The following is an 18,304-nucleotide window of genomic DNA, read 5'->3' on the forward strand; positions in this document are numbered from 1 at the left end:
ACATGAACCTGGGACACTACAACCGTCATAAATATGAACCAGTTGCCAAACATCTGAATTTTGATCAGATGACCACGGGGATGCTGCAACAGTTGTATATAAAAAACTGTCAGAAGTCACTTTTTTCAAGTGCTGTGTCACTTTTGAATGGTCACTAAATGAACTGTTCTAAGTTGGAGACTACCTGTAATTCTTTCCTGCTGCTTTTCCCGAGGAATTAATTGACCCGCTATCTCTAATGATGGAGGTAGCGTAAATCCATACACTTCAGAGCTTGTCACACGTATCATATCCTCCCCCACTCCATTTATACTAAGAGTCCAAGATAACTGTCTGTCTTATGTACCTTTTTTTTTTTTTAAAAAAGGCCTTGACAGTCCTTAAGTTCTTTATTTTTTGGCAGGTGAGGCCCGCAGCAAGTTGAAATGGGCAGACGGCAAAATAATTAAAAACGAAGTGGACCTGCAGGTACGTATTTGGATTTACCATTTTGGATCATATACCTGAACATGTCATATGCAAAAATATACACATGAGAATGGACTAAAAAATGAAGGATATGCATTTATTTATTTATTCTACTTCTATGCTATCCAGTCCCAAAGGACTCAGGCCCTACTAATTAAAAGGCCCTATTAATTCCAAATGGGAGCTGCTGTTGCAGTTCATTTCGGTTGTCCTTTCACTCACAACTTCCGTGGTCTGGTTCCGAATGGCTCAAGGCCTAGTAGTAGAGCCACAGCCTAAGAGTTGGTGACCACTGTTCTTCTGCGAGAAGAACCCTTCCTTGATGCAGCTGAAAATAGGAATTTTGTCTGTTGTCTGAAGAAATGAAGTTTAACTTGCTATAAGCCATCCAGTACTTTTCCTTATTCTAACATCATTTCTGTCTGTCTCGTGCAGGTTCTAAACATATTGGGCCCAAAGACAGAAGCTGACCTGGAGAAGAAATCCAAGGTAGTTTAGCTGGCTGTTTCCTTCTCCTTAGCACACATTTATTGGTCTGCTTAACATTTGTGATCCATGTACATTTGTCATCTCTGTAAGGATGAGAGATTGGATATAGGGATGATTTGTCACAGATGGGCACAGAGCTTTTTAGATGGTCGTTCGGAGGGAAGCAGGAGCAGTTGCTAGGGAGGGAGGGAATGAAGCTCTCTGACCTACACTCTTCATTGAGGAATACTTATTATTTAGGTCAGGGTCTCCAACCTTAGCAACTTTAAGATTTGTGGACTTCAACTCCACAAGTCTTAAAGTTGCCAAGATTGGAGACCCCTGATTTAGGTATTAGAAACATAGAAGATTGAAGAAGACCTCATGGTCCATCTAGTCTGCCCTTATACTATTTCCTGTATTTTATCCGAGGATGGATATATGTTTATCCCAGGCATGATTAAATTCTGTTACTGTGGATTTACCAACCACATCTGCTGGAAGTTTGTTCCAAGCATCTACTACTACTTTTAGTCAAATAATATTTTCTCACGTTGCTTCTGATCTTTCCCCCAACTAACCTCAGATTGTGCCCCCTTGTTCTTGTGCTCCCTTTCCTATTAAAAACTCTTCCCTCCTGAACCTTTTTTTAACCCTTTAACATATTTAAATGTTTCAATAATGTCCCCCCCCCCCTTTTCCTTCTGTCCTCCAGATTATACAGATAGAGTTCATGAAATCTTTCCTGATAAGTTTTCTGCTTAAGACCTTCCACCATTCTTGTAGCCCATCTTTGGACCCGTTCAATTTTATCAATATCTTTTTGTAGGAGAGGTCTCCAGAACTGAACACAGTATTCCAAATGTGTCACCAGCGCTCTATACAGTGGGATCACAATCTCCCTCTTCCTGCTTGTTATACCTCTAGCCATGCAGCCAAGCATCCTACTTGCTTTTCCTACCGCCTGACTGCACTGTTCACCTATTTTGAGGCTGTCAGAAATCACTACCCTTAAATCCTTCTCTTCTGAAATTTTTGCTAACACAGAACTGCTAATACAATATTCAGATTGAGGATTTCTTTTCCCCAAGTGCCTTATTTTACATTTGGAAACATTAAACTGCAGTTTCCATTGCTTTGACCACTTATCTAGCAAAGCTAAATCATTTGCCATATTACAGACACCTCCAGGAATATCAACCCTATTGCACACTTATTAATGAATAGGCCTAATAAATGTGAAGCGGTATATAAGTCTAAATGATATAAATGCTATTGCTAACGTGTCTTCTGTTAACTACTGATGTCCAATTGGTTGACACCCAGTGGTTATTGTTTGTCTTGTCAGACTCCGAAGGCCCGTAATACTGAACCGGAGGAAGGGAAATCTATGGTGGTGGAAAATGGTAAGGGCTTTTTTAAATGGGTGCTTTGCTTTGTAAATGTCTGGCTGTGAACTGCAATTAAGTTCCGCAGTGCTCTATATCCATGATGGTGTCAGAGTTTAGGCCTAGGAGCAAAACACAGCACACAGAGGCATTAGATCAGTGGTTCTCAACCTTTCTAATGCCATTATGCCTTAATACAGTTCCTCATCTTGTGGTGACCCCCAACCATAAGTCTAGCGCCAATTCTCCCAACAGAGCTTTAAGCTGATTGGCAGGAAGGTCAGAGGGACACCCCCACTGTAAACGCCTGATTGGTCGGATTGTAAAAATATGCTCCAAGGTGCCAGGCTAGAAGCTTTAGTTCCTAACACCAAGGGAGATTTGTCTTTTCCCATGGTCTTAGGCGACCACTGTGAAAGTTCGTTTGACCCCTCATGGGGGTCCCAACTCCCAGGTTTAGAACTACTGCTTTAGATTATTAATAGTGGTTTATATACAGCTAAAAATATACAAACTTATACATGGTTAAATACTTTATAATACAGCTACTGATATATGGAGAAGAGCAATGAGAGAGAATTTGAGGAGAAGAGACAGGCCCTGTAATGGCTACCCTTATATAGGCAGCTTCTTACCTAGCTTTTTAAAGTGGCAGTAACCCTGCTGCCTTAATGCCATTGCATCAGCTTCTGGTTACAACCTTTCATCAGCTTACAGCTATTAAATCTACATACCCTGAAAGATGGCCTCTCTCTGGCCCTTGTAGCCACGGGAATTTTCAGCCTTTTAACATCCATTTCCCCCTCTCAGTAAAGGACAGAAAGAATTAACACAGTAGACATCCACAGTGCTTGTTTTATTGTTGTTGTTGTTGTTGTTGTTGTTATTATTATTATTATTATTATTATTATTATTATTATTATTCTGCCTTGGAAAATTATTTCTGCCAGTTAAGAAGTCTTCAGCCTCTGCTGAAATCAAGGCTGCCCTCTAGAGCAGTGATTTTCAACCTTTTTTCAGCCACGGCACATTTTTTACATTTATAAAATCCTGGGGCACACCACCAACCAAAATGACACAAAATGATACTCTACATATTATACATTTAGTTAACAATATAGTATATAATCCTCTGTGGGGGCTTCTTATAAAAAGAAAAAGGTCAAATATCTATATACATCATCAGGATATACATAACCAGCTGAGGCTGAGGCTTCATCTAGTGGTGGCAACATTCACCTCCAGTCCTGACCAGGATTAGAAATTGGGACCATGGGGAGGAGGAGCAGCTTCAACTACTCGCCACGGCCACACAATGACAAGTGCACGGCAGCCCGAGCGGGGACCTTCCTGGGTATGGATGAGAAGCGGCCTGCTATTGGTTCATCACTAGTGGTCAGGATGAATCCTAGAAAGTGATTGGTCAGTGAGCATTCCCTGTGCCTCCACCTTCCTGTTTCTGATAGCTGGAGGGATTATGAGAGGAATGTTTATGTTTGGATGGAGGCAGCTGGCGGCAGGCCAGATAAATGGCCTCCGTGGGCCGTATCCGGCACGCGGCCCATGGTTTGGGGACCCATGTTTAATTTCCCCACAGCACACCTGACCATGTCTCATGGCACACTGGTTGAAAAACACTGCTCTAGAGCAGTGTTTTTCAACCAGTGTGCCACGGCACACTAGTGTGCCGCGAGACATGGTCAGGTATGCCGCGAAGCTCGGAGAGAGAAAGAAAGAGAAAGAAAGCAAGAGAGAGAGAGAAAGAAAGCAAGAGAGAGAAAGAGAACGAGAGAGAGAAAGAAAGCAAGAGAAAGAGAACGAGAGAAAGAGAACAAGAGAAAGAAAGCAAGAGAGAGAAAGAGAGTGAGAGCAAGAGAGAAAGAAAAGAAAGCGAGAAAGAAAGGGAGGGAAGAAGAGAGAGAGAAAGACATAGAGGGAGGGAGGGAGAGAGAAAGAGCAAAGTAGAGAGGAAGAGAAAGAAAGAGGGATGGAGAGAGAAAGAAAGAGGAAGGAAGGGAGAGAAAGAGGGAGAGAGAAATAGAGCGAAAGGGAGGGAGAGAGAATTTTTTTGTCCAAACTTTTTTTAGCTCCCCCTGCCCCGCTCAATGTGCCCCAGGGATTCGTAAATGTAAAAAATGTGCCGCGGCTCAAAAAAGGTTGAAAATCACTGCTCTAGAGCACTCTTAGAGAACAATGGTCTCCCAATTAGACATTGAGAATCTCTTCCAATTTGGAGTTCTCAACCTTCCAAAATTCCCAGGAATCCTACCCAACAGGAGATTTGCACTGCCCCCACCTTCCTTGCCTTCCGAAAGAGCCTAAAAACTCATCTTTCTCACCAGGCCTGGGGTTACTGGGGTCCCCCTGACCAACGAATGTTTTTAGTACAATTGTTGAATGAATGGAAATGGAAGTTTTAAAGTAGATTTTTATGGATTGTTTTTATGTATTAATTGGATTGATTTTACTATTGTTTCTTTACATTTGTTGTGAGCCGCCCCAAGTCCTCAGAGAAAGGCGGCATACAAATCCAATTAAATAAATAAATCAACACTGGATGGGAATTCCGGGAGTTTTCATCTAACATCTGTGAAGGAAACTAAGCCACAACTGGCAGTGGGTTGCCTTGAGTTCAGCCCGATTCTACAAACCAGCAGCGGTGGCAGCGGGAGGCTCCGCCCACCTGCCCGGGATGCTCCTGCGCATGCACAGAAGCATTGCACCCACACACCGGTAGCAACCCAATTTAGAACCCACTACTGGCCACAACCAACATCTGAGGCTGTGCAGCTGTGCACAATACAGACGCTTTCTCAGGAAAAGCTGTCCCTCAAAATTATGTTCATTAGAAACATAGAAGACTGACGGCAGAAAAAGACCTCATGATCCATCTAGTCTGCCCTTATACTATTTCCTGTATTTTATCTTAGGATGGATATATGTTTATCCCAGACATGTTTAAATTCAGTTACTGTGGATTTACCAACTACGTCTGTACTCTACATAGCGGGATCATAATCTCCTTCCTACTTGTTATACCTCTAGCTATGCAGCCAAGCATCCTACTTGCTTTCCCTACCGCCTGACTGCACTGTTCATTCATTTTGAGACTGTCCTGCAATGTTTAATATTGCTTCTTCTGTTACTCCTAATCATCGTAACTGTATGTCATAATGATAGACAGCCCTTCTTCTTATAAATCCTGAGTCTAAGGAGAAGGGCGGCATAAAAATGGAATGAATGAATGAATGAATGAATGAATGAATGAATGAATGAATGAATGAATGAATGAATGAATGAAATACAAGTAAGAAGAAATCCTGATTTAGGCTATATATAGGTGAAAAAATAGAAAGGCACCCAGGAAAATAGGTCATCATTAAAGTTAGTGGTATCTATAGTGGCTGTTATAGATGGGAATGCTTCAGAATGCCTGATATTTAATTCTCTGGTTTTTCTTGCTTTGATAATGAGATGTGTGGCTTAACAGTTTAAGAAATAAATAAACCATATCCAAACCAATGCTCTTTAGGGGAACCACACCAAGAGACAAAATCACTCCTGGAGCAGCTGAGAGGGGAAGCACTCAAATTCCACAAGCCAGGTAAGCTGCCTTGGAGTTTCTTGAAGTCTACATTTGGATAAATTACAGGTATGAAAGAAGGCGCTGCATTTCATCCTTTGATGGCCTAAATGTTAGCATTTAGCGCACACGATAGGCAACCAGGAGGCAACAATCAGCTTCCAGCATTTCAGTTATAGCTCAGTACAATTGTTGGCCAACAAAATGCATGTTCAGTCCATTTACATGGAGTTGGGAGATCTAAATTCACAATGCTGATGCCTTAAAGCAGTGCTTCTCAAATAGTGGAGCATGTTCCCTAGGGGGGGCACAGAGTGATGCTAGGGGGGAGGGTGGCAGCGTGTGATCCGGGGAACATGCATGGTCCCTCTTGATCGATTCCCCTGGAAGATTTTGGCAAGATTTTGTTACTGCAATCTTACAATGTAAGTAGTGTTGGCATTTATGGTTTGGGTTTCCTGCATGGTCTACCTTGAAAGGTTGACATTTAGTCCCTATCAAGCAGTCAGCCAAGAATTTGCGTGGATTAAATACAGACATTCCACAGGTCGTTTAATACAGCTGTATTTATTAGGGCACAGTTGCATTTATTGCAAAGAAATCCTGCATTCACTGATCATACTCTTTTTACTCTTCTGAGTTCAAGTGTACATGCCTTTCCAGGTGAGAACTATAAAACTGAAGGCTACATCCTCACACCTAACACCATGAATCTACTGAAGAAGCATTTGGAGATCACAGGTGGACAGGTGAGTGATAGGCGGGCACTAAACTGGGGAGACTGATTTCGTGCAATCAATGATATGTATAATTTAAATTTACAGTCTAAAAATTGAAGTTTTTAAAAAGGAGCTAAATGTTTTATTTAGAAAGTGTTAATTCTAGGGGCTTAAAAGTAAAACCATTAAAATATCAATTAAATAACTGCATTGCAGATAATGAATTACTGTACCTTTTTAGAGTATAAGACGCACCTCTTTCCCCCCTAAAAGGGACTGAATATTTGGATGTGCCTCAACTCTGAATGTAGCTTTTTCTAAACTTTTATTTCCAGCCCTAATGAGGCACTAACGATCTTCCCTGGCTTGCAGGCTTTTTTGTTGCTACTGTCTTCAAGGAAGGTTTTTTTTCCAGCCCTAAGTTTTTGTAGGCTTTTTTTCATTGCTACTTGCTTGATATAAGGTTTTTGTTTTAAGCCCTCACCAGGAGTTAAAATAATATACTGAAGCTGAATAGACTAAGGATGCTAGCCAAATGGATACCTGATAGTGTTGTGGTTAGCTCTGGCCCAGCTCCTGCCCCAAGGAATGTGCAGGTGGATGTGGGGGAGACATCCACATGCCGCAGGCCTGTTTTGCTCCCAATGGAATCTGCCGATGAAGCCTCCTCTGACCAAGGAAGCGTGAGTGACAGGGAAGAGGGGAGTTTGGCAGACAGCCCAGGAGGAGATCAATCATCTGTATCATCCTTGGATTCTGAACAAGAATTAATGACACATCCACGCATGCATAGAGTGATGCATAGGAGACAACAACTGAAGGATTATTACAAGAGAAAATGAGGCCACCTGTGTTTGGGTGGAGCTCCAGTATTTAGGGCTGCTATTATAAATAGCAGTGTGTGGGTTTTGGTCGTTGTGAAAGAGTATCTGATCGCAGTTCTTCAGGAATCGTGTGCTGCTGTTTTCGGGACTTTGTTGATTTTTCATGCCTTTGAAACCACAGCAGAGCAACATGTGTGTGTGTGTGTCTCACTTTGTTGGAAGAAGAAGGGGTGTCAAGTTTCTTCACAGCTGCTAGCTAAGTACTTAATGACTGCTTAAGGAAAATTGTACAGACTACCCGGTTGTTTTGGGACGAGTGCTCTTTGCAATACAAAAAGGGTGCTTTGTTTCTTTTGAATTTTTGTGATAAAGAACATTGTTTTGAACTTTCAAATGTGTGTGTGTGTGTCTCAAATTTGTACCCTTGAATTTTCGGGAGGCTCCTACCAGAGAGACCGGCAGAACAGATAGGCAGATTTCCCTCCTACACTCTTATTTTGCTCCTCAAAAACTAAGGTACGTCTTATACTCCGGTGCGTCTTATACTCAGAAAAATACGGTATATATTAATAAGGTATATTTAACCAAACGGAAGGCAATCCTCTTCCCCTAAGATGATTGGACAGTAAAGTAAAAGGAATAAACATACTGGTGTACTTCCTCCAATTGAGTTTTTGCATTGACCCAAGCAGTTGGATTGATTGTTAGGTTTGGACAGGAGGAATGGTTGTGAAGCAGAATTCCTTCAAATATTATGGCCCCAAACTGTGCAGATTCCCCAACTGAACAGCCACTTTGCTATCGTGGTTAAGAATCTGGCTAGAAACTGGGAAACGTGGAGTTCTAGTCCACAAAGCCAATTGCGTGACCTTGGGCTAGTCATTCACTTTTAGCCCTAGGAACGAGGCTAGACCACTTCCCAAAAAAAAGCCTTACCAAAAAACTTTACGGAATTGTCCAGGAAGGAATAAAAAAACCCATGATTGGAAGGAGCACATGAACATCTGCACACATATATAAGTTATGAAGAACGGTATAGAGCAGTGGTGGTGAACCTTTTTCCCCTCGGGTGCCGAAAGAGTGTGACGTGCCCTATCGTGCATGCATGAATGCCCACACCCATAATTCAATGCCTGGGGAGGGCGAAAACTGCTTCCCCCGCCTCCTAGAGGCCCATTGGAGGTCGGAAATGGCCTGTTTCCCAATTTCTGGTGGGCCCAGTAGGCTTGTGTTTCACCCTCCCCAGGCTCCTAAGGCTTCCCTGGAGCTGGGGGAGGGCAGAAACACGCCCCATCCCCCTGGAGGCTCTCTGGAATAATAATAATTAATAATAATAATTTATTAGATTTGTATGCTGCCCCTCTCCGAAGACTCGGGGCGGCTCACAACGATAAAAACAATATTATAATGGCACAAATGTAATATTAAAAAAGTAAAAACCCTATCATAATTAAAAACCAAACAGCACATACATACCAAACATAAATTATAATAAGCCTGGGGAAAAGATGTCTCAAATCCCCAATGCCTGGCGGTATAGGTGGGTCTTAAGTAGTTTACGGAAGACAAGGAGGGTGGGAGCAGTTGTAATCTACGGGGGGAGTTGATTCCAGAGGGCCGGGGCCGCCACAGAGAAGGCTCTTCCCCTGGGACGACATTGTTTAGTCGACGGGACCCGGAGAAGGCCAACTCTGTGGGACCTTATCGGCTGCTGGGATTCGTGCGGTAGCAGGCGGTTCCGGAGGTACTCTGGTCCAATGCCATGTAGGGCTTTAAAGGTCATGAACAACACTTTGAATTGTGACCGGAAACTGATCGGCAGCCAGTGCAGGCCATGGAGTGGAAGCCAAAAACGCCCTCCCAGAGTCTCTGTGTGAGCCAAAAATCAGCTGGCTGGCACACACACATGCACACTGGAGCTGAGCTAGGGCAACAGCTCACGTGCCAGCAGATATGGCTTCGCGTGCCACCTGTGGCACCCATGCCATAGGTTCGCCCTCACTGGTATAGAGTAATGCCTATAATTTAGTAAGGTGGGATTCATCTTTACTGAACCCACTAGAATTTATGCACAAATGAATATACATAGATTTGCACTGCTGATTTATTCTGTTACGCTCTCACCTGTAGAAAGGATGAGTATAATTTGCCTGGAACAGTTCAGTTGTATATTATTAGTGGGGATCTTTAATCTAAAGAGATTCTGTAGGTATAAATAAATTTGGCATAGTGAGCAGGCAATGGGGTCTGTTGAAGAGAACCTTTGATGACATAAATGTGTTTACCTAGGTCCGTACGCGATTCCCTCCTGAGCCCAATGGCATTCTGCACATCGGTCACGCCAAAGCTATCAATTTCAATTTTGGCTTTGCCAAGGTGAGACACTTGAGCCTTTTTACACACTCTGAATATTCCTCCTCTTCTTGAGTGGGAGGGCGGGATTTGTTTGTTTACTTGTTTGTTTGTTTGTTTTTCAAACTTACATGCCATCCTTCTGCTAGTGGGCTCAGGGCAGCTTATAAAACAGCAACAAAACAGCACAAAGTTAAAATACTCCAGTAAAAAGATAAAAGAAGTGAACATTTAAAAACTCCATAGAAACATAGAAACATAGAAGACTGACAGCAGAAGAAGACCTCATGGTCCATCTAGTCTGCCCTTATACTATTTCCTGTATTTTATCTTACAATGGATATATGTTTATCCCAGGCATGTTTAAATTCAGTTACTGTGGATTTACCAACCACGTCTGCTGGAAGTTTGTTCCAAGGATCTACTACTCTTTCAGTAAAATAATATTTTATACAGTCATCACGTACAGTCATCACTCAAGCTTTATCCTGACAGATGCTCATCACATATCTGATTGATGTAATGTACCTCTCCCAGATGTGTGAGCAAATCATAGCTCAGTAGTAGAAGGTAATCTTTGCTGGATGTAAATCCAAGTTAAATCCATGATTGGATACCTCCACTGGGAAATGGAATGGGATTTTTCATCCATCTCTGACTTTTCATTCTCCCCAGGTGTTTCTCTTCCAGCGATTATACCCCCTCCACCTATCTCCTCAGGTGACACACCTCCAACCATTTGCCCTGCGGAATAGGTCACCGGCATATGCATCCCATATACTTCGACACAGTTGTTTCACCGAAAGAGGGTCCATCCTGGGTGTTCCGTCTCCTCAAATAGTTAGCTCCCAACCAATCATCTTTAAGGGCCTACTCTCCCTCCCTCAACCAATACAAATCCAGCGAAAGGAGACAGGAAGTGATATCTTAGCTATCTTTTTGCTGACCAGGCTATTTTGCTTGTGGGGGGGATGACGATGACACTTGCTTTACTCAGAAGTAAGTCTCACTAAATTCAATGCTAGGATTGAAATAATCACCTACTATTTCAAATGGAACAGTTCAGGTGGGGGTTACACTTACCGGCCGCTACTTGTAAGCTCTCCGGGACCATCATATTTTTGTGAGTGACACAGGGAAAGGTTTGGTAGGGAAGGTTTGCCTATTTGCTGATGACTCCAAAGTGTGCAGTAGGGTTAATATTCCTGGAGGCATCTATAATATAGCAAATGATTTAGCTTTACTAGATAAATGGTCAAAGCAATGGAAACTGCAGTTAAATGTTTCCAAATGTAAAATAATGCACTTGGGCAAAAGGAATCCTCAATCTGAGTATTGTATTGGCAGTTCTGTGCTAGCAAAAACTTATGAACAGAAGGATTTAAGGGTAGTGATTTATGACAGTCTCAAAATGGGTGAACAGTGCAGTCAGGCGGTAGGGAAAGCAAGTAGAACTCTTGGCTGCATGGTTAGAGGTATAACAAGAAGGAAGAGGGAGATTGTGATCCCGCTGTATAGAGCGCTGGTGAGACCACATTTGGAATACTGTGTTCAGTTCTGGAGACCTCACCTACATAATAGAAGATTGACGGCAGAAAAAGACTTCATGGTCCATCTAGTCTGCCCTTATACTATTTCCTGTATTTATATCTTAGGATGGATATATGTTTATCCCAGGCATGTTTAAATTCAGTTACTGTGGAGTTACCAACCACGTCTGCTGGAAGTTTGTTCTAAGCATCTACTACTCTTTCAGTAAAATAATATTGGTGTGGCTTGAGGCCACATCAGTGGTGAGTTCCTACCGGTGCGGTCCAGAATACCGCACCAGTAGGAACCCACTGATGACACAATTTTTCGGTGATTTTTTGTGTGTGTGTCTCCTGAGAAGGAGCTTCTCAGCTATGCTTTGGATAAAGAATAAAGGTCGACACTAAGACGAGGGCAGGTGGGAGAGCTTCTTCCTACATGGAGACACCAAAGGAAAAAAATCACCGAAAATTGCGTCATCAAAGGTTTCCTACTGGTGCCGCACCGGAAGGGAAACCACCACTGGGCCACACCCACCGTGGCCACACTCACCCAGCAACTGGGCAGAGAACCCCTTGCTAAAATTTTTGAAACCCTACCTCTTCATTTGGGAAGAAAAATAATTTTTTTTTTAATGAACTGAGGGATTGATTAAGTGTGCCGTTTAATCCTCTCTCCTCCCACCCCACAAAACCAGGCAAACGGTGGAATTTGCTTCCTGCGCTATGATGACACAAACCCCGAAAAAGAAGAGGAGAAGTATTTTACCGGCATCCTAGACATAGTGCAGTGGCTAGGTATGTGTGCCCAGGGCAAGGGAGGTGGAGGCCCTTAGTGGGAGGAAAGGCTTTATTTGCTGGGTGGGCCTATGGTTGGAAGGAAACCTCTTGGCTTTTCCAGAAGCTTTGGAAGGCTGCCATGTTTTACGGGGAACTATGGCTCAGGAATTCTGGGAATTGAAGTCCACAACTCATAAAGGGGCCTTCCGGTTTATGTTCAGCAATTGGTTGCTTTTGTACTGGTGGCTTTTTCATTGCGGGTGGGGGGGAATAGCAATTTCTTGAAAAGCCTCGAATTTGCGTTTTCTATTATAATGTGACTGATCGAACCAGGCCTTATCACATTTTAGTATTGTTTTCCCTCAGGATACACTCCGTATGCAGTGACGCATGCTTCTGACTACTTTGACGAGTTGTATGCCTTGGCAGTGGATCTCATTAAAAGGTGAGGAGGCCCAGGTAGCATCAAAAATGCTGGAAAAGTGACCATCCAACTTGTCCATGTATGTCAGGATTTAAACCTGAGGTAACATTGCAAGAACGGTGGAAATGCTATAATTACTGTATAGGGAATGCTGAGTCATGGTGCATCAGCAGAATGATGCAATCTGTTCTACGACCTGATTGGTCAATAATAATAATAATAATAATAATAATAATAATAATAATAATAATAATAATTTATTAGATTTGTATGCCGCCCCTCTCCGAAGACTCGGGGCGGCTCACAACAACGATAAAAACAATATTATAATGCACAAATCTAATATTAAAAAACTAAAAACCCTATCATAATTTAAAACCAAACAGCACATACATACCAAACATAAATTATAATAAGCCTGGGGGAAAGATGTCTCAAATCCCCCATGCCTGACGGTATAGGTGGGTCTTAAGTAGTTTACGGAAGACAAGGAGGGTGGGAGCAGTTCTAATCTCCAGGGGGGAGTTGATTCCAGAGGGCCGGGGCCACCACAGAGAAGGCTGTTCCCCTGGGGCCCGCCAGACGACATTGTTTAGTCGACGGGACACGGAGAAGGCCAACTCTGTGGGACCTTATCGGCCACTGGGATTCGTGCGGTAGCAGGCGGTTCCGGAGGTACTCTGGTCCAATGCCAATACTTGTATATATTGGAGTACACCTTTGTATGGGTGTGGTTTAAATATGGTTTAGTGTGGTTTGTGGTCTGGTCTGGTTTGTTATACTTTAGTATGATTGGGTTTGTTCGGTAATATAGTATAGGGTTAATAGTTTTTGGTACTACTGAAAAGTAAAAGAATCTTCTGAAGAAAGGAATCCTGCTGTACTGTCTTTATTAAGAAAACTGTCTAGTGGCTGGTATCCTCCACGTTTCCAACACAAGTTCAAAATAGCTCGGACAATGTACTCCACCAAAGTATCCTTTGTTCTAATCTTCCTCTTTTTACAGGAAGGATTATGGAAAATCTTACTGTAATGTATGGTCATTTCTTCCTGCCCAGATCATACTATTTGTCTCTGTAGTTGATGTCTTTTCCCCTCCTTCCTAGGGACCATGCTTATATTTGCCACCAGAAGGTGGAAGAAATCAAAGGGCACAATCCACCCCCTTCTCCATGGCGAGACCGGCCGATTGAAGAGTCTCTCCTTCTTTTTGAGGTATGGTGTGTGCATCCACTAAGATGGCCTGTCCATCAAGAAAAAAGATTGGTCTCCTGTTTGAGCAGGAGATTGGACTAGTTGACCTACAAGGTCCCTTCCGTTATTGTAAATCCAGGATCCAGGGCTTCTCAGAATGGGTCTAAGATGGGTCAATATTGTTTGCAGGAGTAAGGGCTCTGTTATCAACATCTTTATTGTTCATGTTTTATAACCCTGTTTCTGACCCTCCTGTTTATTTAATATCCTGCCTTTATTATTATTTTTATAAATAACTCAAAATAGCGAATATACCTCTGATTTCTTCCTCTTGTTTTTCCCACAATAACACCTCTGTTAGGTAAGTTGTGTTAAGAGGGGGGGGACTGGCCAAAAATCACTCAGCCAATTTTCATGCCTAAGAACTCGCAGTCTCCTAGCAATTGGCCCAAAGTCACCCAGTCAACTTTCGTGCCTAAGGCAGGACTAGAACTGTTGGTCTCCTGGTTTGTAGCCTGGTGCCTCTACCACCAGAGCAAATTGGTTGGGGAATCTTCACAATTTGGAGCTACAATATACGAAGGAACACTGCTTCACAACTATTTTTCACAACCATTATCCTGTATTATCTGATGAAGACTCGGGGAAAAAATGTAGCGGTGCTTTCAGAAATCAATAGCATTGCTATGAACATGTTCTTCTCTCCTTTCTGTAGTCGTATTCACTGGTATGCTCTGATATGCATTATGTTTCCTCAGGACATGCGCAAAGGAAAGTTTGCAGAGGGAGAGGCCACATTGCGCATGAAGATGGTGATGGAGGATGGAAAAATGGATCCCGTTGCTTATCGCATTAAATATACACCACACCACCGCAGTGGTGACAAATGGTATGTGAGGATAGATGTCTAATGCGATCATTGTTGGGAGTGAGATTGGATACTGTGTGTTCTGTCGGGCTCTCTGGTAGACTCCTCCCGAAAATTCACAGGTACAAATTTCAGACACACAAACACGTTTGAAAATTCAAAACAATGTTCTTTATAATGAAAATTCACTTAAACTAAGCCCTCTTTTTGTATAGCAAAGAGCACTCGTCTCCAAACAAACTGGTAATTGGTACAAGTCCCTTATCAGTTCTGTGATACTTAGCTTGCAGCTGTGGGGCAATTCACAGTCCTTCTTTCACAAAGTGAAACACACTTTGCTCTGGTTTAGTTTCAAAGCGGGGGGAAATCAGCACATAAAAGGTCAAACGCAGCAAAGCAGGCACGAAACACAAGGATCAGATAATCCTCCTCAATGGCCAAACCCACAGGCTGCTATTTATAGCAGCCTCACTAATTACTACAGCCCCACCCAACCACAGGTGGCCTCATTTTCTTTGATAATAATCTCTCAGTTGTTGTTGCCTATGCATCGCTCTCCGCATGCGTGGCTGTATCATTAACTCTTGTTCTGAATCCAAGGAGGAGCTAGATAATTGATTTCCTTCTGAGCTATCTGCCACACTCTCCTCCTCCCTGTCACTCATGTCTTCTTGGTCAGAGGAGCCTTCATCAGCAGATTCCACCGGGGGAGGGGGACAAAACAGGCCTGCAGCATGTGGATGTCTCCCCCACATCCACAGTCCTTGGGGCAGGAGCTGGGCCAGAGCTAACCACAATACTGTGGACATTTTCTTTCTGACTAGCACAGTGAGGTAGTTGTCCTTGTTCTCATTGGGTTGGATGCATTTTGGTGGTTAATCTTGGACTTTAGCTTCAGAGGTGTTAAGCCTTTGGTGTTATTGCTGGAGTCTGGAATTTGTGGAACAAGTTGCTCTCTCACCCCTATTCCTCTGATGGGAGCATTGCCTCCAAACCACTTCCAGGATAAGTATAATTTTTGCACATAAAAAATTAAATTAAAATTGTAGAAAGGAAAACTCTATGAAAGCATTTTAAGGATTAATACAGGTAGTCCTCAAATTACGACCACAATTGAGCTAAAATGGACGTTGCTAAATGTTGTTAAGTGGGTTTTCCCCATTTCACAACCTTTCTTGCCACAGTTTGCAAGTAAATCACTACAGTTGTTAAATTAGTAACACGGTTGTTAAGTCAATCTGGCATCCTCATTGACTTCGCTTGTCAGACGGTCGCAAAAGGTGATGACATCACCCTGGGACAGTGCAACCATCATAAATACGTGCCAGTTTGCCAAGCTTTTGAATTTTGATTGTGCTGACTGTGGGGTCGCTTGCAAAGGTGATGTGTTAAAAACAGTCATAAGTCACTTTTGTGTCGTAACTTTGAACGGTCACTAAACGAATGGTTGTCAGTCGAGGGCTATCTGTAATGACCAACAATGACTAGGAGGATACGATGATGGTTTGCGGAAGCCATTGAGAGCTTTGGAAGTAAGCTTTTGGTTTTCTCTGGCATCACAGGTGCATTTATCCCACCTATGACTATACACACTGCCTCTGTGATTCCCTGGAGAACATTAGTCACTCACTCTGCACTAAAGAATTTCAAGCCAGGTAAGACTATGCTCTTTAAAAGGATCCCTTATCTCAAGGATGAGGGGGTGGGGAGAGGAGGGGAATCTACCGTAATTTTTAGAATATAAGATGCACCTTTGTTTTCGGGGAGGAAACAAGGAAAAAACACCTCTGCCTCCTAGCAATTTTCCAAACAGCAAACAGCACAGGTGATATACATTGTTTGCTGTGTGTTTCTGTGCATGTGTGCCTGACCCATAGAAACAGCAAAGAATTGGAGAAATGTACATTATGGCAGTATATCAATGCCAGAAAGTTTTCTTAAATGTAATCACACTAACTCCTCCCAATTATTTAAATAAATCTATTCCAAACATGACTAAGTCAGGATTTAATTCAGCTGCTATATCTTAAATGCTTCTCAAATAGTGGGGCAGGCCCCCCTGGGGAGGGCAGAAAGTGATGCTGGGGGGGGAGGCATTTGACCCGGGGGAATGTGCTTCTTTTTCCGACAAGGAGTAGGAGTATGCTCTCTACATGGGGCTACCTTTGAAGAGTGTTCGGAAACTTCAGATCGTGCAGAATGCAGCTGCGAGAGCAATTTCCCAAATATGCTCATGTTACTCCAACACTCCGCAGTCTGCATTGGTTGCCGATCAGTTTCCGGTCACAATTCAAAGTGTTGGTCATCACCTATAAAGCCCTTCATGGCACTGGACCAGGTTATCTACGAGACCGCATTCTGCCGCATGAATTCCAGTGACCGGTTAGGTCCCACAGAGTTTGTGTCCTCCGGGTCCCATGAACTAAACAATGTCATTTGGCGGGACCCAGAGGAAGAGCCTTCTCTGTGGCGGCTCCGACCCTCTGGAGTCAGCTCCCTCCAGAGATTAGAACTGCCCCCACCCTCCTTGCCTTTCGTAAACTCCTTAAAACCCACCTCTGTCGTCAAGCATGGGGGGAACTGAAACATCTCCCCCTGCCTATCTAGTTTTTGTGTGTGTGTGTGTGTATGATATGATTGTATGTATGTTTTTTATATATTGGGGTTTCTTGTTTTTTAGACTTTTTAAAATGTATTATTATTATTTTAGATTCTAACTATTAGATTTGTCATTGTATATTATTATTATTATTATTATTATTATTGCGGTGAGCCGCCCCGAGTCTACGGAGAGGGGCGGCATACAAATCTAATAAATAATAATAATAATAATAATAATAATAATAATAATAATAATAATAATAACAACCCGTCCTACCTGTCACTTGTACCGGTACCTCCATCGCGTTCCTCGGCATTGTGTCCAGGACAGCCCGTTCTAAAAGAAAATATCTTGCAAGTTCAATCAAACTTCTCGAACTTGTGAGATGTTTTCTTTTAGAACAAGCTGCCCTGGACACAACGCCAAGGAATGTGATGGAGGTACTGGTACAAGTGTCAGATAAGATATGCATCTAGCAGTGGGGCGCAATTTGGCGGTAGCAGGTCAGGCGGGGTGGGCCATGAGATGCACGTCGGCAGAGAGTTGGGGGGCATAACAGAAAATAATTGAGAAGCACTGTCTTAATATTAAAAAGGAGACTGTTACATTTTATTATTTTTATTATTATTTGTTAGACTTGTATGCCGCCCCTCTCCGAAGACTCGGGGCGGCTAAATATTTCAGACTATATTTGTACAGAGCTGTTAAAATTGGCTTTCTGAAAGAACATACAATACCACTGGGCCTCTTCAGATCAAGCATTCATTTTAAAAAGCTTCTTCATTTTGTTGTGTAGAACAATAATAAATCAGTCTTTAAAAATAAGGTCCAGGAGGGAAGTGTTTTTAATAGGAAAGTGAACACAAGAACAAGGGGACACAATCTGAAGTTAGTTGGGGGAAAGATCAAAAGCAGCATGAGAAAATATTATTTTACTGAAAGAGTAGTAGATCCTTGGAACAAACTTCCAGCAGACGTGGTTGGTAAATCCACAGTAACTGAATTTAAACATGCCTGGGATAAACATATATCGATCCTAAGATAAAATACAAATAATAGTATAAGGGCAGACTAGATGGATCATGAGGTCTTTTTCTGCCGTCAG

The 18,304-nt window shown here is 42.6% G+C and overlaps 1 protein-coding gene across 1 annotated transcript in view; it reads left to right on the forward strand.

Moving 5' to 3' along the window:
- QARS1 (glutaminyl-tRNA synthetase 1) overlaps positions 1-18,304 on the forward strand; it is a 53,942-nt gene that overhangs the window by 10,994 nt on the left and 24,644 nt on the right. The window contains exons 5-15 of the mRNA XM_070738071.1: positions 404-468; positions 904-957; positions 2,285-2,342; positions 5,857-5,928; positions 6,571-6,656; positions 9,740-9,826; positions 12,030-12,129; positions 12,478-12,556; positions 13,642-13,750; positions 14,488-14,618; positions 16,160-16,252. Coding sequence (XP_070594172.1) covers positions 404-468; positions 904-957; positions 2,285-2,342; positions 5,857-5,928; positions 6,571-6,656; positions 9,740-9,826; positions 12,030-12,129; positions 12,478-12,556; positions 13,642-13,750; positions 14,488-14,618; positions 16,160-16,252 — 934 coding nt within the window. The remainder of the gene's footprint in view (positions 1-403; positions 469-903; positions 958-2,284; positions 2,343-5,856; positions 5,929-6,570; positions 6,657-9,739; positions 9,827-12,029; positions 12,130-12,477; positions 12,557-13,641; positions 13,751-14,487; positions 14,619-16,159; positions 16,253-18,304) is intronic.

This window comes from Erythrolamprus reginae, chromosome 2 (genome assembly GCF_031021105.1).
Source record: "Erythrolamprus reginae isolate rEryReg1 chromosome 2, rEryReg1.hap1, whole genome shotgun sequence".
NCBI lineage: Eukaryota > Metazoa > Chordata > Lepidosauria > Squamata > Dipsadidae > Erythrolamprus > Erythrolamprus reginae.